Raw genomic sequence first — 17,448 nt, forward strand, 5'->3', positions numbered from 1 at the left:
GCTGCATTTATTGAAACATGGTTGCACTAAGCTGCCACTTCCATTCCGGCTCCAATGAACAGGCACCTGCAAGTACAGAGCATGGGGCACTTTGAACAGCCTGCACCAGCTTTCAAGGAGAAGAGGGGTATAGGAGCAGTCACAAGATTCAGGGCAGACACATTAGAAGAGGGCGAGAGGCACCCAGGACCCAGCAACACTCCTGCAGGTGTAGCTACACCCCAGAAGCCAGAGGTCAAGAAGGAATAAGTTCCAGTTTTTAAAAGGAAGATTTATTTAACAAGTTTCACTTAGCGCAATACACCTAAAAAGGAAATCACAATACAATGAAAGATAAATCAAGGCCTCAGAATTTTATACGAACACCAAGACCAGAATCCTAAAGTAGCCGTATTGCGTCTCAACATGTTTCCCCCATTAACTTAAAAAAAAGCTTTAACGTGCCTTACAGGATATTAAAAGAAATAAACTAGAACTAACATGCCAAATGTTCACTTTGAATTTCAGGACACAGCTCCTATTTTGTTTCTTTACAAAAAAAGCATGTCTCTCTCAACATGTATTCAAAACAGTGTTGATGTAATATGGTAGAAGAGCAACATTTAACATAATTCAAACAGCTTTAACCTAAATACGCTTACTGCTTAAATACACTCCTACAACAAAACTAACTTGAGAAACGCTCAAAATCGTTTAACAGTTATAGTCTTTACTCAACTTGGTTATTACATCCTAGATGAATGTTCATTTTCTGTATGTTCAAAAATACTGAACCTGAAAGGTTTTAAAATAACAATCCTGAATTCACTTACAGTAAAGCATAAATCACAAGCTCGTATTGCAAAACTGTTAAACTTAGTTTTTTGTTTTTTTGTTTTTTAAAAAAAGATGTGACCAAAAGTCAGCAATTGGTTACATTCCCCAGCCACCACTCATGTTGGACATGTTCGACATGCCGCCCATGCCGTTCACTCCCATGGACGCGCGGTTCCCGCTGCTGTAGTAACTGCTGTTCATGGCGCCCTGGCTCCCGGGGTCTGAGGGGGAAAACCGACAGCAGGTTCACAGCTGGTTCAGGCCGACTCGCAGCATCATTCCCCCAACGCCTGTCCGTGCTGGGCCACCTCGTAAACACCATCCACTGTGCCCAATACTGCAAAGTGTCAGTTTACAGCTCCAAACCCAAAATCAAGTTTATTGGTTGTTCAAAGAAAGAGCCAGCGCTGTCTTGCCCCTCCTTTTGAGTTCAGTGCTTACTACACTGACCTGCAGAAGTGGAGAGCACCCAGTCCCCCATACACCTTCCCCTCTGTGCTCCAGCTTTTAAAGGAGGGTGGTTCTCCAGCTTCCTTACCAAGAAGGAAGCGCAAGCCTGGAGACCAGCATTCCCTAACCCCTGCAGAATGACCCCCATCACTTCCCCTGCCACTGCAGGTCCACATTCCTGCTGTGAGCCCATTGCCCTCCAGCTCTCCATTATTCCAGCATTCACAGCACCCAAGGTGTCAGCTTCCTGGGCTCGTGCCGCCCGGTGTGCCACAGCCCCTTGCAGCATGCTAAGCCAGTGCACTTCCCCCACCTAGAACCAGCCAAGAGAAGCTCTTACCATATCCACTCATGCTGCTTTGACCACCGTATCCTCCTCCATAACCTCCACTCAGCTGCTGGTTAGCTGGACCACCATAACTGGATTGGCTTCCTTTGGAGTTAAGGATGAAAGCGTTGAGAGCCTGCCTGCCAGGCCGCTTGTTATCACCGACCCACCCTCACCCAGCCACCCTGTCCCCGTGTTCCACCACCAGCTCTCTCGCTCACATAGGGAGCCTCTTCCCACATATGTAAACATACACAGCTTGGTTCTCAAGCCCTTGCTGTAAGGTTTAGTCTTGCCATTTCTATGGACCATACCCAGCAGGAGCAATTTGCTCCTGTATTTAATTAATACACACTCCAGGGGCTTAAGCTTGGCTTTAAGGGACAAAGCGCTGCCCATGACAGCACCCAGCCCTTCAGGAGGGTGTGATCAAACCACTGTAAAGCAGCAGTGTATCTCCATGCACACTCCTCCCAAGAGAGAATCCCCAAAGCCAGCCACCACCTTAATCTCTACAAAACCAGACAGGCCAGGTGGTATATAGGTTATCTGCTTCAGAGACAACAGCAGCTTTAGCCTCGTGTGGCAAACACCCATTTTACATCTCCAAACAATTCTGGAGTTTGCTCAAGCAATTCAGGCCATTTCTCACACATGAAGGTTTTCCCACACCACCAAGCACACATCTCACACAACAGATATATCCTCCATCACCAGACTTTGTCCTTCCCCCTTTTCTGGAGATGAGAACAATAAGAGGACAGGCATCTCCCATTTCACTTCCACCCCACACACCACATTCAGCACCACAAACGTATTCCCAGAAGGTGTGTATACCTGGCAATGTGCTAGTGTTCCAGTCTTGGACTACCCCTTCTGATTCTTTGACTGTGGGATTAAGACACAACATTGAATTTCAGGTTTTTAATGCCAGACATAGAACAAGCAGGAGCTGCAACAACACTAGTCAGCTTTGTTAAATATCCAGTGCTCATTTAGAGGTGCAGTACACATACCCATTGCTCCCATCATCTGACTGCCATAGGCGCCACCACTCCCTCCTGCTGTAGAATTCAGGAAGAGCTCTACGTATCTGTGTTCTGGAAGAACAAGGTTTTGCCATGAGAGTGTTTCACTCTGGACCCATACCCCATCATCTGCCTCACTGCAAGCAAGGCTGCCATAAAACCTTTGCCATTCCAGACACCAGCAGCTGCACTTTACCACAGTGCTGCACCTTCCCAAGCTGCGTGCTTGGTGGCACTTACGCATATTGGCTTTGTCTTTGGACATGGCAGCCACTGCGTCCTCATGGGTAGCGAACTCCACATCTGCCTCTCCAGTTACCCTGCCGTCTGGTCCGATTTCGATGTGTACTCTTACAGGGTTCAGAGGTGAAAAGAACTACGCACAAAACAGTCACACAGGTTAAAACGCACCGATGCAAGAGTTTGGTTTGGCAGCAAGCTGCTTTCTCTACAAGAACAGGGAGCTGCGGTGCAGCTGCCACGTCCAGTGACAGACACGTAAAGCCACGCATGTAGGAACAGCGGCTCTGGAACTCACATTATAGATGTCGTTCTCCGTAGCTCTGTAAGGCAGACCTCTCATGTGGACGCAGTGGCCAGTCGTGCTCTGGAAGGTCGATGCCCCGTCGCCGTATCTGTGGTCCGACATTCCTGCAGAGAAAAGAGTCCATTCTAGGTCTTTCAGATGTATTTTAGTTTCTTTGGAGACATATTGTTAAGTTCGGTTACAGTTCCTATTAGAGAAATCTTACCTCTTCCAAATCTATCAGAACCAAAACCATAGCCATCATTATACCCATTGTAGTCATCATAACCTCCATAACCTATGAACAGATCGGACAACATGTTCATTTCAACTACAGAAAGAGTCAAGCAGATCTGAACACACTGCAGACAACGTTCCGTTTCAACATATACAAACCAATAGTTACAAAGCAGGGAAGACACTACCAGGTCCAAGTGTTGCTGCTTCTGAGGTGAGCAGCTCCCTCTTGGACTTTGTATCCTTACCTCCTCCATAAGCTCCACGCCTCATTCTCTCCAAGCTACTTCCTCTACCAAGACTGTTATATCCTCGTGTCAGACCAGGTCTGTCGTAAGGACCGGGTCTCTGCATTGCCAGCAGCTTGCGTGGAGGGTCGTAGTGAGTGCGCACTTCTGCTCGGCTACTCTTGAAGATCTCAATGTACCTAGAAGTGTTTCCACAGGAAGAAGTCAGTCTGCAATCCCTCCCACAGTCACCTCACAACTTCACATTACAACAAGCCATTTAGTCATAGCCTGGAAACTGGCAGTCTATTTTAAGCCAGGTTTCTTTACATTATGTAGGCAATGACATACTATTACAGGCACTACATTACTTTCAAATCAGTGTATTTTCAAGAAATTACAATTACTGAAGGGTTTACATGCTCCTCGTACTTCACAGTAGCCCAGCCTTAAGGGTGGGGGAGCAATATGTATTCCCCACCCTCCTCCCCCCAATTTAAAGTGTTAGTTAAAAAATACAGGAGGGACTGACGTCCACTCAACTCAGCACTGTTTTGCTCATGTGGCAAGGTAAACAGAGGGTTAAACACCTGGTCTCCACCAAGACTTTAACCCATCAGGATGCTACAAGAAGCTCTGCATGTGCTAGTGAACCCAGCCTATGCTTCAGTGATTCAGCGTAGGCAAAAAAGTGCATGCTTCAATGAAAAATAGTCACAAGTAAAATAGAATAAAAACCCTTTGTGACAATTTCTTGAAAGCTATGCTTATTACATTGGAGATTAATACAGTAAGAAAATTTGTTACATTTCAACTTATAAAACAAGTTTAGAAAGTATCACATTTTCTTATGGTAATAAGAGTACTGTGCATGTCTTTAGCTCTAAAGGCAGATTGGTGCTATTTGAGAAGTTAAAGCCATAGTCTCTCAACTTCATCACTTTCAAGCTATCAGTTTTACACTCCTCCAGTGTTACCAAGTTCCCAGCACACACTTAAGCTTAGCCCAATTTGATCTTTAGCTTTGGGTAGATCCAAACAGTGTGGCAGAGGCACATTAGCAGTACCTTTACTTATCACCAAGTTAGAAAACAAAACACTATTTTTTCCACTCAGACATTAACACTTTCAGAAGAGAGAATATGGATTTACTTGTTTACCATAAGAAAAGTGACAGAGCCAACCAACCATCCATCCCCACCTGTGCCCTATTCTTTCCTTGTGTTTCTTTAGAGCCTTTTCAGCTATTTCCTGTGAAGCAAACTGCACGAAGGCCTCCCCCGTACTCCTCCCCTGGAAGTCCACCGGCAATGTTATCCCATTTGGCACGATTTCCAACCCTTCAACCCAAGGACAAATAACCCCAGTAGGGGGGCAATATTAACATCACAAGCCCGGTCATGAGTTTTTCTTATAGCTTTAAATACACCAGAATTTTAACACTTGCAAGTGAATGGTATGTTGATTCTAGAAAACTAGAAGAGAAAGCATGTCAACAAAGAGATCCACCATCACATACCATTCTGGTTGCGTTCTTAACCCACCCTGCAGAGCACACAAGCGTTCTGAGTGTCACAGACAACTCCTCAGATAAAGCATCTAATGCAGGGTGCATTAAGAACTTCATATATTATTACAAACCTCTTCAAATCTGTGAAAGTATTTAAGATGAACTTTTAAGATACTTAAATTCAAACACAGCAAGTTAAACAGCTCTATGAATAACAAGTACTTTTACTAGAAGTCACGCAGGTAAAATTAGTCTTATGCAAACATCAAGTTTCAGAATTATTTTATCATCTTTAGGAGTGCTTAATTAAGAAAAAATCATGAAGTAATTTCAAATGTATTAGTTTCTGAACAGAAGAGGCACATTTTGTACACTAAGCACATTAACAGTTTTAAAAGCTTGAATCACTTAACCATGTAAGAAATGAACTTAAAATGCACATGCTTAGGATTGGTCTTGTTCACAACGTATTACTGAGTCAGAAAACAAAACAGGTTCTGAAGTTGTAAAATTGGAGTATTTGTACTGTATTTTAAAGCAAAACAGTAAGCTCAGTCGTATCTTGTTAAAGCAAAACATTCCAGCTAATTTTAACTCACATTTAGAAATCTACTATTTTGAAAAGACTACCAAGTTAAATCCTAGATAAATCAACATATTTAATTCTTAGGCATTTATAGTGATATTCCAGTTCCTACAACACACAACAGCTGCAAAAAAGTGAGAATGAGTCAATAAAAGACATTATCTCTTCATCCATAAAAACTTTCAAGCTAGACAGCATCAAAGGTTTGTTGCTTAAGGGTTTGGTCTTTTTTCCCTCCCTCTGAGGAAGGGGAGTGGGAAAATCTGTACCTAGGCAGAGCACAGGTTGGTTTTTGTCTGGAATCTAATTCAATAATCAAGTCTGTATTTATGGAGGAATTACAGGCACAACTCATGCCCTTCCTCAGATCTTGCTCCTTGTAATGAGCTCAGCAGTTGGTTAGGGTGCCCTACATCCCTCACTGAGCAGCATAAACCAGCTAAGGCTGTGGGTGGAAGCATCCTCCCAGCTGAATTGCTCACTTCTCATTGAGAAAGCAAGACACTTGGCATCAGCTATCCTTACTTGGAACAGTATGGCCTGCTAAGTTTAAATCAGAGCAGCTTTCTGGAGTTCCCTCAATTATTTAACACTTACTTTAGTAATCAAGCCCTCAAGCCCAGGTAACTAATGAAGAATTGCTTATTTACTTTTAATACCAATCAACGTACTGTTGGAAATACTACTGGGCATTCCACAGCAATGGGGTTTTTTGAAGCATAAACCAAGTGCTACAGCTACGACTTTTATCCCACATACCTGAGAAAAACTGTACAATTTCTTCTTTACTACAGCCAAATGGGAGTCCTCTAAGACGAACAAAACCATCATTAGCTGTATCAGGGCTGTTGGGACCAGTATGCTTCAGAACCCAATCCATTTCAACGTTGTTTGACTTGAAAACTGTAAAAGGCACTTAGAATTAATGCATTCTGGAATATACAACATTTTTAAAAGCCATTTGCCTTGAAACTAGTCAACTTATGACATACAAGTCCATTTGTCCTTCCACATGCATTTTAAAAACACAGAAGAGTAATTTAAAAAAAGAACCCATCAAGCACAAACACATTTAGTTACTAGGCCAACTGAGTCAAACCTTCGACATATCTGTGTCCCATTGTTTCTCTGTCTTTTTTCAGTGCCAATTTCACGTCCTCCTCTGATTCAAGTTCAGCAAATGCTTCTCCACTTGGTCTGCCCTCCCTGGTGTAGATGAAACGGATACCCAAAGCCCCGTTCAGGATTTTGCAATCTAAAAGTGAAACAGGAAGGCCATCGTTAGTTTCATTATTACAGGAACATGGTGTGACTTCTGAAGTTTCAAGTATTCTCAAAGGAAAAACCAACTATCAAGTTCTATCAAGATGACAAAGCCAGCAGTATTTTAATACTTTTGGTATAACTTTTACACTGAGCAGTAAACCAAGGAAATAAAACTAAAATTCAATTACCCTTCTAGAATCCTGGTAGTGTGAAGATTAGCAAGGCTAATGATAAATGCAAATTAGCTATCTAGTTTCAAAGTTCTGGTGTTAAGTTGAACATGGTGTCTACTTCTGACCATAACTTAAGACTCTCATAAGCATGAAGTAGCAACAGTAAGCGTAAGCATAGTGAACTACATCAGAATCAAGTCAATATGCTAAAATCACAGATTCACAGCATCATAGGGGTTGGAAGGGGCCTCCAGAGATCGAGTCCAACCCCCCTGCCAAAGCAGGATCCCTAGGACAGGTCGCACAGCTCAGCATCCTGGAGGGTCTTTATCTCCAGGGAAGGAGACTCTACAACCCCTTGGGCAGCCTGTTCCAATGCTCTGGCAACCTACTATAAAAAAGTTCTTCTGCAAATAAAAGCTGCTGAAGCAGCTCTAGTTGCTGAAGAAAGCATGGATTTACCAGTACTATTTATTACTGGAGGAAGATAGTAATTTGGGAGGACACTTGGCACAGGAGAGCCTAGAGGGACAGCACCAAGAAATAAACTGATTTAGTTCAAACCAAAGCAAAAATTTTGATGTTAGAACAGATACTTACCTCTGCTGGCTGCTCCATGAGGCTAACGCAGCTGCAACTACCACAGCAGCTCCTAGACTTAAGTTGTCTCCAGGTTCTGCTAGCAAAACATACCTTTCCACTAGTTGAGCCACTCATAGCATTACGAACTTCACTACCTACTGAAATGCCCTGAACACTTCCCAGAACTGCTTGCCACAGCATTCCAACTGCCATTCTGTCCCCATGAGGACCCCAGAGTTGACGACAGACCCCTTCCCCCCCCCCCCAGTTCTGCTTACCAGAGAAAAACCTCTGCACCTCCTCGGTGGAGCAGGACCAAGGCAGCCCCCTGACTTTCACCACATATCCCTCGCTGCTCTCGGTGTTGAGCATCACATTGGGGGTGAGGCTCTGCTCCGTCTCGGCTTCTGTGGTTGCTGGAGAAGACCAAAGCAGACCCTTTGAGATGCTGCACCGCACGGCCGCCACCCGCACCCCCTCAGAGCGCCCGGCGGCCCCCCTGGCCTGTGCCCACCCACCCCCGAGCCTCCTCTACCTCGGACCACTGCCCGCCTCACACACACAGAGCCGCTCCCGCCCGGCGCACGCCTGGCCCGCCCTCCCCGGCCCGCGCCCAGCCCCCATCCCCGCACGCACACATGGTGGGGCTCCGCGGTGGTTCTAGGGCTCCGAGCCTGATCCGCTGTCCGGAGAGCGCCTAGTCCCAGTCGGGCGGCAGCGAGCGGGCGAGCCTGTGGCGAGAGCGCGCTAGGAAATGGCGGCGGGTGCTCCCGCTTCCGCTGGGCCGGGCCTTCCGCCGCACAAAGAACCCCGGCCCCAGACACCACCCTGGTGAGCCCAACGACTCGCAGCCGTCGCGCACCGCATCCGCGGCCGGCAGGAGCGCGGCGTGTGGCGAAGCGGCCGTCTGGGACCGCGGGCTGCCGTCACCGGCTCCCCAAAGGGGCTGCAGCGTGGCTGGAAGGCGCGGGGCGCATGCGCATAAACCCCCGGAGGGCTCCTGTCCCGCCCCCGCAGGACCCACCTGCGCATGCTCTGTCGAACCACTGCGCTCCACCGCCCCGGGACACATACCCGCAACGCAACCATTCCCCGCGCCGCTCCCGCCAGGTTGCGCATGCGTCCTCGCTACTCTAAGTACCTCCACCTCCCCCGCCCCCGGTAGTTTGTGCGCATGCGTCGCCTGCCTACCCCTCTGAACAAAGCCACGGCGCGGACTCCCGCGCAGAGCGCGGGTCGGGCGTGCGCGCATGCGCGCCTCGGCGCCGCTCTCCACACTGCGCATGCCCCGGAGGCCGCAGGCTGCTTCCCCCCCCTCCCGGTCCTCCCGACCCGACCTCCCTCCGGCGCCCCGCCCGGGGCCGCTGGTGTGCGCGAGGGAAGGGGAAGAGAAGGGGCCGGTCCCCGCTACCGACACTCGCACCGGCACGGCACGCATTGCACGGTGAGTGAGGAGTCTGGCTGAACAGAGAGGTGTGTGGGAACTAGCACTTACCAGCTTCAAATGCTGACGCTACCCCACGTGAAACAATCTGCTCGCTTCGGTCACTGAAGCCTGGTGTGTTTGTAGGAGATGGGGAAAGAAGAGACATGGGTCACAATTATCATAAGAGAAAGGAAAATATTACTCCCTCCCATCTCCTCCAAACACACCAGACCTAGCTAGATTTCACCCTGAATCTCATTAGAGACAACAGGAAGTTATGGGAACAGCTGCCCTACCAGCCTTGTACTTGCACCCATCAAGCGCTGAACTGCCATCTATGAATCCTGCAGCCCCGATTCTTTATCCTGGAAAGGACACGCGGTTCCCATTTGAAATTGCCCACACAGGTGATGGGGAACCTGTGCCAAGAGTTAGGTTGACTCCATAAAGCCCCAGGCATGCCAACAGCAGTTGGAAATTTTGGAGACACAAAGCTGTTCAGAGCAGCATCTGCCCCTTCATCCATGCATGCTTCCACTCCAGCCAATGCCAACACCTAACAGCCCCAGGCTGAGCCATTTCCCTGCCTGCAGAGCCACACCGCCCCATCTCAGAGTTATGTAAAATATTTAAGATACCAACCCAGACCACTAACAACAAACTCCCAGAAAGCTGAAGCATTTCTGAGGGAGGAAAGAAAAGAAACAACCTCTCTCAAAACTTTGTCTGTAAACCAAACACAGAGAACTTGTTTACATCAATGTAAATCGAATCAGCAAGTGGAACCGTTTTAGGTTAGCTAAACAAAGCAGTGCTGCTTGACTTCATTTGCTAGCCACCGGATTTAAGAAGCCCTGACTGCACCAGCCTGGCAGAGAGCCCCACTCCCCAGGCCGGGCAGGAGCAGCAACCGAAGGAGCCGCCCGCCACAGCGGGGAGGGGGCAGCGCCTCCGCCTCCTCCCGGGGAGTGGTGGCGGGAGGCCGCCATCCCGCCCACCGGCTGGCGGGAGACTTAAAGTGGGTTGGAGCAGCCGAGGAACCCGTGTGCTCCCGCTCTGCACCACCATGTCCACCCCTGCCAAGCGGCACTGCCACAGCCCCACCAGCTCCCTCGATTCCAGCTTCCAGAAGCGCCTCCGGAAGATCTCCATCGAGGGGAACATCGGTGAGCTCGGCGGCGGGGGAGGGAAACCAGGGCTTGCACCCACGGCGGTTGGGACCTCAGGACGGGAGCGCCCTGAGGGGACGCAGAGGGCAGAGGAGACGCTCCGGGGGGGGGGGGGCGTGGGGGGGTGGGGGGAGGAGTGGGTAGGGGCGGCCGAGGGACTTCCCCACCCACCTCTACGGGAAGGGGGTGGGATCTGGAGGAAGGAGCACAGCCGGAATTCATCCGCTGCTGCTGGGCCGAGACGCGCGGCCGGCGAGCCTCAGAAGCGGGAGCCAGGGCCGCGGGGAGGGAGGAAGGGGAACCCCACAGCCCTGACTGGACACGCCAGGTGTCAGTTACAGCGAGCACGCGGCGCCCTCGTTAACTGCCGCGTGGGTGGGCTCGAAGCGATGAGCCGCCCCGGGCCGAGGCGAGGAGAGGCCCCGGGGACGCTCCTCGCCCGCTCAAGGGCCGAGCGACATGTCCGCGGCAGCGCAAGGGAGCCTCCCGCGCGCCCGGCCCGCAATTGCGTCACTAGTTCGCCCGCCGGCGCCAACTCGCCTCCCGCGCCGCGCATGCGCGGTGGCCTCTCCCCGCTCCACCGGCTTCCGAACAATGCCCGGCTCGGCCTGCTCCTAAAATGGAGGCGCAGCCTCCGCCGGGACCGCGGCCCCTTATCGGCCACCCGGCCTCAGCGCGGCCTTCTGGCGCTGGAGATTAGAGCCCTTCCACCTGGAGCTGCACCAACACCGTGCAGGCGGCGGCGCCAGCCCTTCCCAAGCACGCAGCCCTGCTCCCAGCGGCAAAAAACCCGCCCGGGGTGCTGTGCGGCTGGGCACCTCAGGCAGCACAGCCACGCTGCCCGCAGCAGCCTCTCCCGGCTGCCTCACAGCCGCGACTCTATCACTACGGCCAATCCCATCTAACCCCCCCCCCCCCTCAGTGAACTTCTCAATCCTCTCCAGCTGCAGGGAAGTCAACCTTTGTCAAGCTACTAGAGCAACACAGTGAGGAGTGGGAGATCATCCCGGAACCCATCGCCAAGTGGTGCAACATCCAGACAGATGAAGATGAAGATGTGGTAGGTGTGCTGGATGTGGGAAATCCAGGGAGAGAAATGAGTCACACAACGATGGCATCCCAAAACCCAGCTGTACTGAGCCTACAGCACGCCAAGCTATACCCACAGTCACACCAGTAGCTCAGACACTACTAACATGTATTCCACACAACCACCTCTACTCCAGACAAGTCACACAAAGTCTGGAACATCTAAAGCAGCTGTCAGACTACCACCACCCAAGAAGCATATCTATTCCTATGCCTAAACATTTTCCTAAAAAAATTTACAAGTATATTCCTACTTAATCCAGAACTCAGATATGTTCAAGTTATAAAATCCTGCAAATTAAGGGTTTTTTCCTCTCTTGTCCTCTAGGAACTTTCAACTTCTCAGAAGAGCGGAGGAAATCTACTACAAATGCTGTACAATAAACCCACAAGATGGGCCTATACATTTCAGACCTACGCTTGCTTGAGCCGAGTCAGAGCACAATTGAAACCTGTCTCAGCCAAGCTACACGAAGCAGAACATCCAGTGCAATTCTTTGAGAGATCTGTGTACAGTGACAGGTAATTCCTCTCACAGCACAACAAGAGTTCAGCTTAAGTGCTCTCCATGTGTCTTTATGCTCAGAGACACTGAGCTGGGGATACATTTGATAGTCAACTAGTATCTGCAAGGAGGTTTGATTCAACAGGTTGAGTTGGATGGTACTGAAGTACCTTACAGGTGGAAGAGTAGGCAGCTATTTTTTAGTACAATGACTCAATCTAGAAGTGGTTTAGTTTTCTGGCATGAGACTGGTGTTTTTTGTTGCAGATACGTATTCGCTTCTAACCTGTTTGAGTCTGGAAACATTAATGAAACAGAGTGGGCTATTTATCAGGACTCGCACACATGGCTTTTGAATCAGTTTGCATCAGAGATAGAACTGGATGGCATCATCTACCTAAGAACCACCCCTCAGGTATGTTCACTAAAGATGCAAGTATTTCAGCTCCAACTTCAGTTTCCAGCAGTTTAAGAGGGTACAAATACCTAAAGCTACTGACACTTAACCTAAGTGGCTCAATTTTGGTTGGTTCGGGGCTTTTAAAAGTTACTCTGAATTTAACTTGCTTATATTCAGCCAAGTATCTAGAATTAATGCTCACTACTACCTAGCATTACTCCCTCTGATTTAAGCACCACTGTTTAACCAATTTAGCCTTCAACACATGATCAATGGTCCCAGCTTGTACTTTTTTTTTCTTTTAAGAAATGCATGGAAAGACTACAGATGAGGGGAAGAGAAGAGGAGCAAGGAATTGAGCTGGAGTATCTGGAAAACCTTCACTATAAGCACGAGAGCTGGCTTCTGGAAAGGACTATGAGGTAAGAACCCATTTTCTGTGGGCAAGTTTCAAGTTACAGACAAGGCGCTCTCCTACATTATGCTGAAGTTGGTAACAGGATAAAACTTAAGGCTTAAATCTAGCTTCACTCAGGCACAGTTGGAAGGACTTCTCTTTAGACCCACTCATGGTTTCTTGGCAGAGATAAGCGCTCTCTGCAAGGTCATCTCTTGGCAGGCAAGTTAAAACTGCCAGATGATGGAGCTTTAGAATCTAATTTAAAGTCTTTGTTAAGCATTACCTTCAACTAGAAAACTATGTAGGTCTGACTCCAGCAAGAACATGGATTTTTTTTAACTGAAGCATGCAGAATAAGACAGTTGAAATGGTATTCAATGTTTGATCCCCTAAGATACAGCCTACATAGCTTCCAGTTCCAATCTAAGGGAGGGCAAGGTCCCAGCTACCTTTAAACTAGGAAGACTGTATTTCAACAAGGTTTAAACATTAATTCTAGCTTCAAAATAAACAATCAGAAAGGCTTCAGGCAGGGAGAAGACCAGTCAGAAACCGAGATCTCTGCATTCCTTTCCCCACCTTTCTTACTAACTCTTACTAGCTTTCCCATCCAAGGGAATGTAAAAGGACACTAGATTTTTTTCACTCCACTGAAAGTAGATGTTACTGATAACATACTCTTCCTGGAATTGTTTTGCTTCCTAAAGTTTCACATAGGATGACCCAAACACTCAGGAGACAAGGCAGGACTGCAAATTGCAGAATTTTGGAAATATCTACAGTGTGTACTCATTCCAAACTTGTGAGCAAGCATTTCCTGCTAGGGACACTCATGCCTATGAATCCAAGTTAGAATGTTGTTCAGCACACTTACTACAATTTGTAAATGCTTTTCACACACAGGAAGAGCGAGTAACTACTGCTTTAAGAGCTATACATTCAATTGCACAACTGCTCCTAACCTGCAGGCAAGATGTTCTTGCTTATCTCTGAGTAGTTTTAAAAATCAGTCGAATAACCTGCTGAAGAGGACACTCACACCGAAGGAAGTTTTAGAACTGCACCGTAGTAAATGGATTAGCAGTTAACTAGAAAGGGGTGGGGAAGACAGAGGGCGAGTGATAGTTAAAAAATACTTCCTTGTATGAGAATTACATTCCTAATAACCAATTCCATAACAAAGTGTCAGGTAAAGGAAACCACAATAAAAATTGACATTGACAGACCAGGTTTGTTGAATACACTGAAGTTGTGGTGGTATGATGTTGACTGGGTTGTAACAAGAGCAATTAAGGACTCTCTACTGAAGTCATGGGCATCAGCATTAGTATCTCAGGCCCATGTGGTAATCTGAGCAACACAGCACCCTTAGGATGACTTGGAAATCAACTCAAGAACAAGGCTGCTTTATACACATTACTTTACAGCATTTTTACTAGTATTGTGCTTTTCCATTTAACAGAGTTGATTTTGAGAACCTTAAAGATATGCCCATTCTAGTTTTGGATGTTAATGAAGACTTTAAGAATGATAAGATTAAACAGGAGTACCTGATTGATAAGGTAAGTGTTAAATGTTTCTTCCCACCTGCTTTTCTTCCATGATAATAGCTATTATCGATTTGTATTTTACAAATTTGTGATGAAGTGCTTGCTTGGGGGTAGTACAGTCTCCTCCACATGCTTAGAAAGCTACAAGGCTGCAGAACAGGCTTTTTATTTTCCTTCAAAAATCATTTAACTCCACATCATCCTCACAATTGAAGGGACAACTGGGTGCTTAAGAGGGGCAGTTGTGGGGAATTTTAAGTACACAGGAGCTGGAGTAATCAAACTACTTTAAGCCTACGCTGCCATCCTGTTTATCAAACACTTCACAGAATGCTGCTGTCAGCCTTGACGTCCTTAGAAAAATCCTGCAGCCACCTTAGAGCTATTTATGCCCCCTCACATTCTAGGCTCTTCCTGAACAGAGCACAACACTCCTGACCAACACAGAACTATGTACAAGGTTCAGTTATCTCAATGGGTGAAGCTACAATTAGGCAGTTGGGAGACTCAACAGCCATTTGAAGAACCGATGTGGTAATAAATAGGTCACCTGAGTCAAAACAGTGTTTGCCAATTCCAAGGGAAGGCAAGACTTAGGAAATAAATGTTCAAATCTATCATGTGCTCTATGCCCAGCCCACAGCAAAAACCTTAATACTGTAAAGCACCAGGCTCTTCCCCAACCCTCCAAGCAGAGCTGTAACATTATTTCACTCGCTGAGACACTTTTAACCTTCCTTCCCCCAGAAGGCTATTATTTTTAAATGGAAAGGTTTTAACTTGCACCACCAAAAGGCCACCAGTGTGGTCTGCACTTTAAGTTCCTTCACCACCAGCAAAGGTTGGCTCTACTTTCAGCTTGGGGTAAGGGGTACAGCACCACATGGAAACCAGATCTTTCATGTAGTTTTCAGACAAACCCTCTCTTCCTAGGAAAGCACTACCTATTATGAAGGGAAAATTCATCTCTCTCTAATTCAGTTAACACTGTAAAGCATTCCAGAAGCTACCTTTCATAAATACTTGCTGTTTTTTAGTTACTGAAGATGCTCAATTCCACTTATTAGTAACATAGAAACCTCAGGTTCACAGCCATCTGCCATACAGGAAAGTATTTCAGGTCATGAAAAACATAAAGGCAGAACAGCACTGGAATCTTGACAGCAACAAACCATTTCTTTCCAGGAAAGAAAGGGAAAAGCCTCATAACTTAGCTTTTCTTTTAATGCATAAAGTCGGTGTGCTTTTTGTTTTCACAGGTCAAGTCTTTCCTGACTTCTTAAGAGCATGAAAATTAGTTTGCATGCCAAGTCCCTGAAGTTCAAGAGTTAAACTGAACAACTAGCGTGTTTGTAGATTAATTTAACTGAATTTATTACCTATATAGCTTGTTTTAAGCCCAGATTGAAATGCAAAAACATCATCTGGGTGATGTTTTGGGGTTTGTTTTCATTGGGGTTTTTTTTGCTTGCCTGACCTGTGTGCATTTTTGATACAATTTTGTGTACAATTAAAATGAAGAAATGAGGCACTTTGGGAATTCCTTAATGTATGTTTTTCTGCTGCTTAATAAAACTTTAAAAACCATACTAATAGTTGGCTTTAACACGGGAGGAGTTCACCGTTATCAGCGGCTGACCACCAGCAAATGGAGCTGGCGGGTGTCGGGGCAGGGCTGTTTTGCAATAACTGGCAGAGTTCACCATTTTAAGACGAGACTGTTATGGCGTCCAGGAGCCTTTACTTTCAACTTCTGCTTTATTGAATGGCCGCTTTCACAGGGTTTACGCTACTTAGGGACGGACGTTACTGCAGTCGCAATGGTTACACCTGTAATAAACTGCAGTTTAAACGTCTTGTTTACGATCCCCCATCCCCGCCGAGAAGGCGAGTTTTTCCCCCCCTCAGCACGGGTAACGGAAGGGCGGGGAGGAGAGAGGGAGGGAGGGAGGGAGCCCCCGGCGCTTGCCCCAAGCCGGACGGCACCCCCGCATCGCTCCCACCCTCCGGAGCTCGGCCCTCGCCCCAAGGCCCCGCCAAGCGCCGCGGCTGCCACGACGCACGCGGCGACGCGGAAGGGGGAGTGCGGGGGGAGGGGAGCGGCGCACGCGGCCGCGCCGCGAGGCCGCAACCCGGCCGGGCCGCGGCCGCCACAGCCGCCTTCGCTCAGCACCGCGCCGGGAGCGCGATGCGCGGCCCCCGCCGCCAGCAGGCGCCAAGGCGGGGGCTCGGCGGCGCCGGGGCCCCGGATCAGGCGGGACCGACCGACCGGCCGCCCCTCCCCCACCCGCAGCGGCCCGGCCGCCCCACCCCCCGCTTCCCCTTCGCCGTCACCCCCCCCCCACCACCGCCGGGCCTTACCCAAGCCGGGAATCTCGCCCTCGGTCTCCTCGGTGTGACAAGGGTCCATCTTGGCCGCGCCTTCCCCACAGGGGCCGGGAGAAGACAAAGCTCGGCGGGGAGACTCGAGCGCTGCGCAAACGGAAACAAAAGCTCAGCGGCCGCCGAAGGGACGCTCCGGCGAGGACAGATCGGGGCTCTGCGGTTATTTTTTCCCTACTCCCGCGGGGATGAGGCACGATGAAAACAGCGGCCTTCCAGGGCCCTACCCGCCTGCTCGCTTCTGCGCAGCGCGTCTCCGCGCCTATAAATAGCCGCCGGCCGCGCTGCGCAGCACCCTGACGTAACGCCCCGCCCGCCAGCCAATGGCGGCGTGACAAATTAAACCGGCCAGTCACGTCCGGCGGCGCGCGCGCGGGGGGGGTTGCAGGGTCTGGTGGGGGGGCGGGAAGTGCGGCCGCCCCAGGGGGTCCCGTAAAGGCCTCTGGGGGCGGCGGATCTCCGTGCACGCCGCTGCCGCCCGCGCAGCAGCTCAGAGGGGCCGGATTCGACAGCCCACCCACCCCCCCCCCTCCCTCCCCTGGTGGGCCTGTTTGTCTACCCCTACCGCAAACATGGCGGCGGCTTTGTCCCTCCCCGCCCGACGCGTCGCGCCGGTCGCTTTCACCACCCCACCCCACCCCCCTTCCCGACCCCCGCCTCCCCCCCAGCACCCCCGCTCACGGCGGGTTGTGGCCGCGGAGCTCCGGTAGCCAGCGGGGATCGGCGGCTCCGCGCACTGCAGTAGCGCCCGCCGCCGCCGTCAGGTGGGCTGGACTCCGCCTCCCGTCCGGCGGCGGG

General features: G+C 49.2%; 2 protein-coding genes across 8 annotated transcripts; one reads left to right on the plus strand and one right to left on the minus strand.

The window, feature by feature from the left end:
- Positions 1–6: 6 nt before the first annotated feature.
- HNRNPH1 (heterogeneous nuclear ribonucleoprotein H1) lies at positions 7–17,417 on the minus strand. 7 transcript variants are annotated; one of them, XM_084268398.1, is made up of 15 exons: positions 17,332–17,417; positions 16,630–16,740; positions 9,225–9,284; positions 8,008–8,145; positions 6,808–6,963; positions 6,468–6,611; positions 4,814–4,952; positions 3,634–3,812; positions 3,375–3,446; positions 3,161–3,294; positions 2,863–2,998; positions 2,611–2,694; positions 2,432–2,482; positions 1,607–1,699; positions 7–1,037 (listed from the first exon to the last, which is right to left on the minus strand). In XM_084268398.1, the coding sequence occupies exons 2-15, from the start codon at positions 16,676–16,678 to the stop codon at positions 913–915; spliced, it is 1,560 nt and encodes a 519-aa protein (XP_084124524.1). In that variant the 5' UTR covers positions 16,679–16,740; positions 17,332–17,417; the 3' UTR covers positions 7–912. The 7 variants fall into 7 exon arrangements, with proteins under 7 accessions (XP_084124524.1, XP_084124525.1, XP_084124529.1 ...); XM_084268399.1 differs by lacking the exon at positions 17,332–17,417 and having other exon boundaries at positions 3,161–3,273; positions 16,630–16,932; XM_084268402.1 differs by lacking the exon at positions 17,332–17,417 and having other exon boundaries at positions 1,009–1,141; positions 16,630–16,932.
- LOC311195294 (deoxycytidine kinase 2) lies at positions 10,222–15,551 on the plus strand (the record flags this gene model as incomplete). Its single annotated transcript, XM_084268676.1, has 7 exons — positions 10,222–10,321; positions 11,269–11,384; positions 11,742–11,935; positions 12,186–12,333; positions 12,625–12,740; positions 14,181–14,280; positions 15,528–15,551. 7 exons carry the CDS (start codon positions 10,222–10,224, stop codon positions 15,549–15,551), a joined length of 798 nt encoding a protein of 265 aa, XP_084124802.1.
- Positions 17,418–17,448: the final 31 nt, after the last annotated feature.

Source organism: Gallinula chloropus, assembly GCF_964237585.1.
Source record: "Gallinula chloropus genome assembly, chromosome: 10".
NCBI classification, from domain to species: domain Eukaryota; kingdom Metazoa; phylum Chordata; class Aves; order Gruiformes; family Rallidae; genus Gallinula; species Gallinula chloropus.

Coding starts and splice junctions, on each gene's coding strand:
- HNRNPH1 (XM_084268398.1), bottom strand. CDS start 16,678: ATGGACCCTTGTCACACCGAGGAGACCGAGGGCGAGATTCCCGGCTTG. Junction 8,146..9,224: donor AGCGTCAGCATTTGAAGCTG/GTAAGTGCTAGT, acceptor GGTCTTCTCCAG/CAACCACAGAAGCCGAGACG. Junction 2,695..2,862: donor CAAAGACAAAGCCAATATGC/GTAAGTGCCACC, acceptor TTGTTCTTCCAG/AACACAGATACGTAGAGCTC.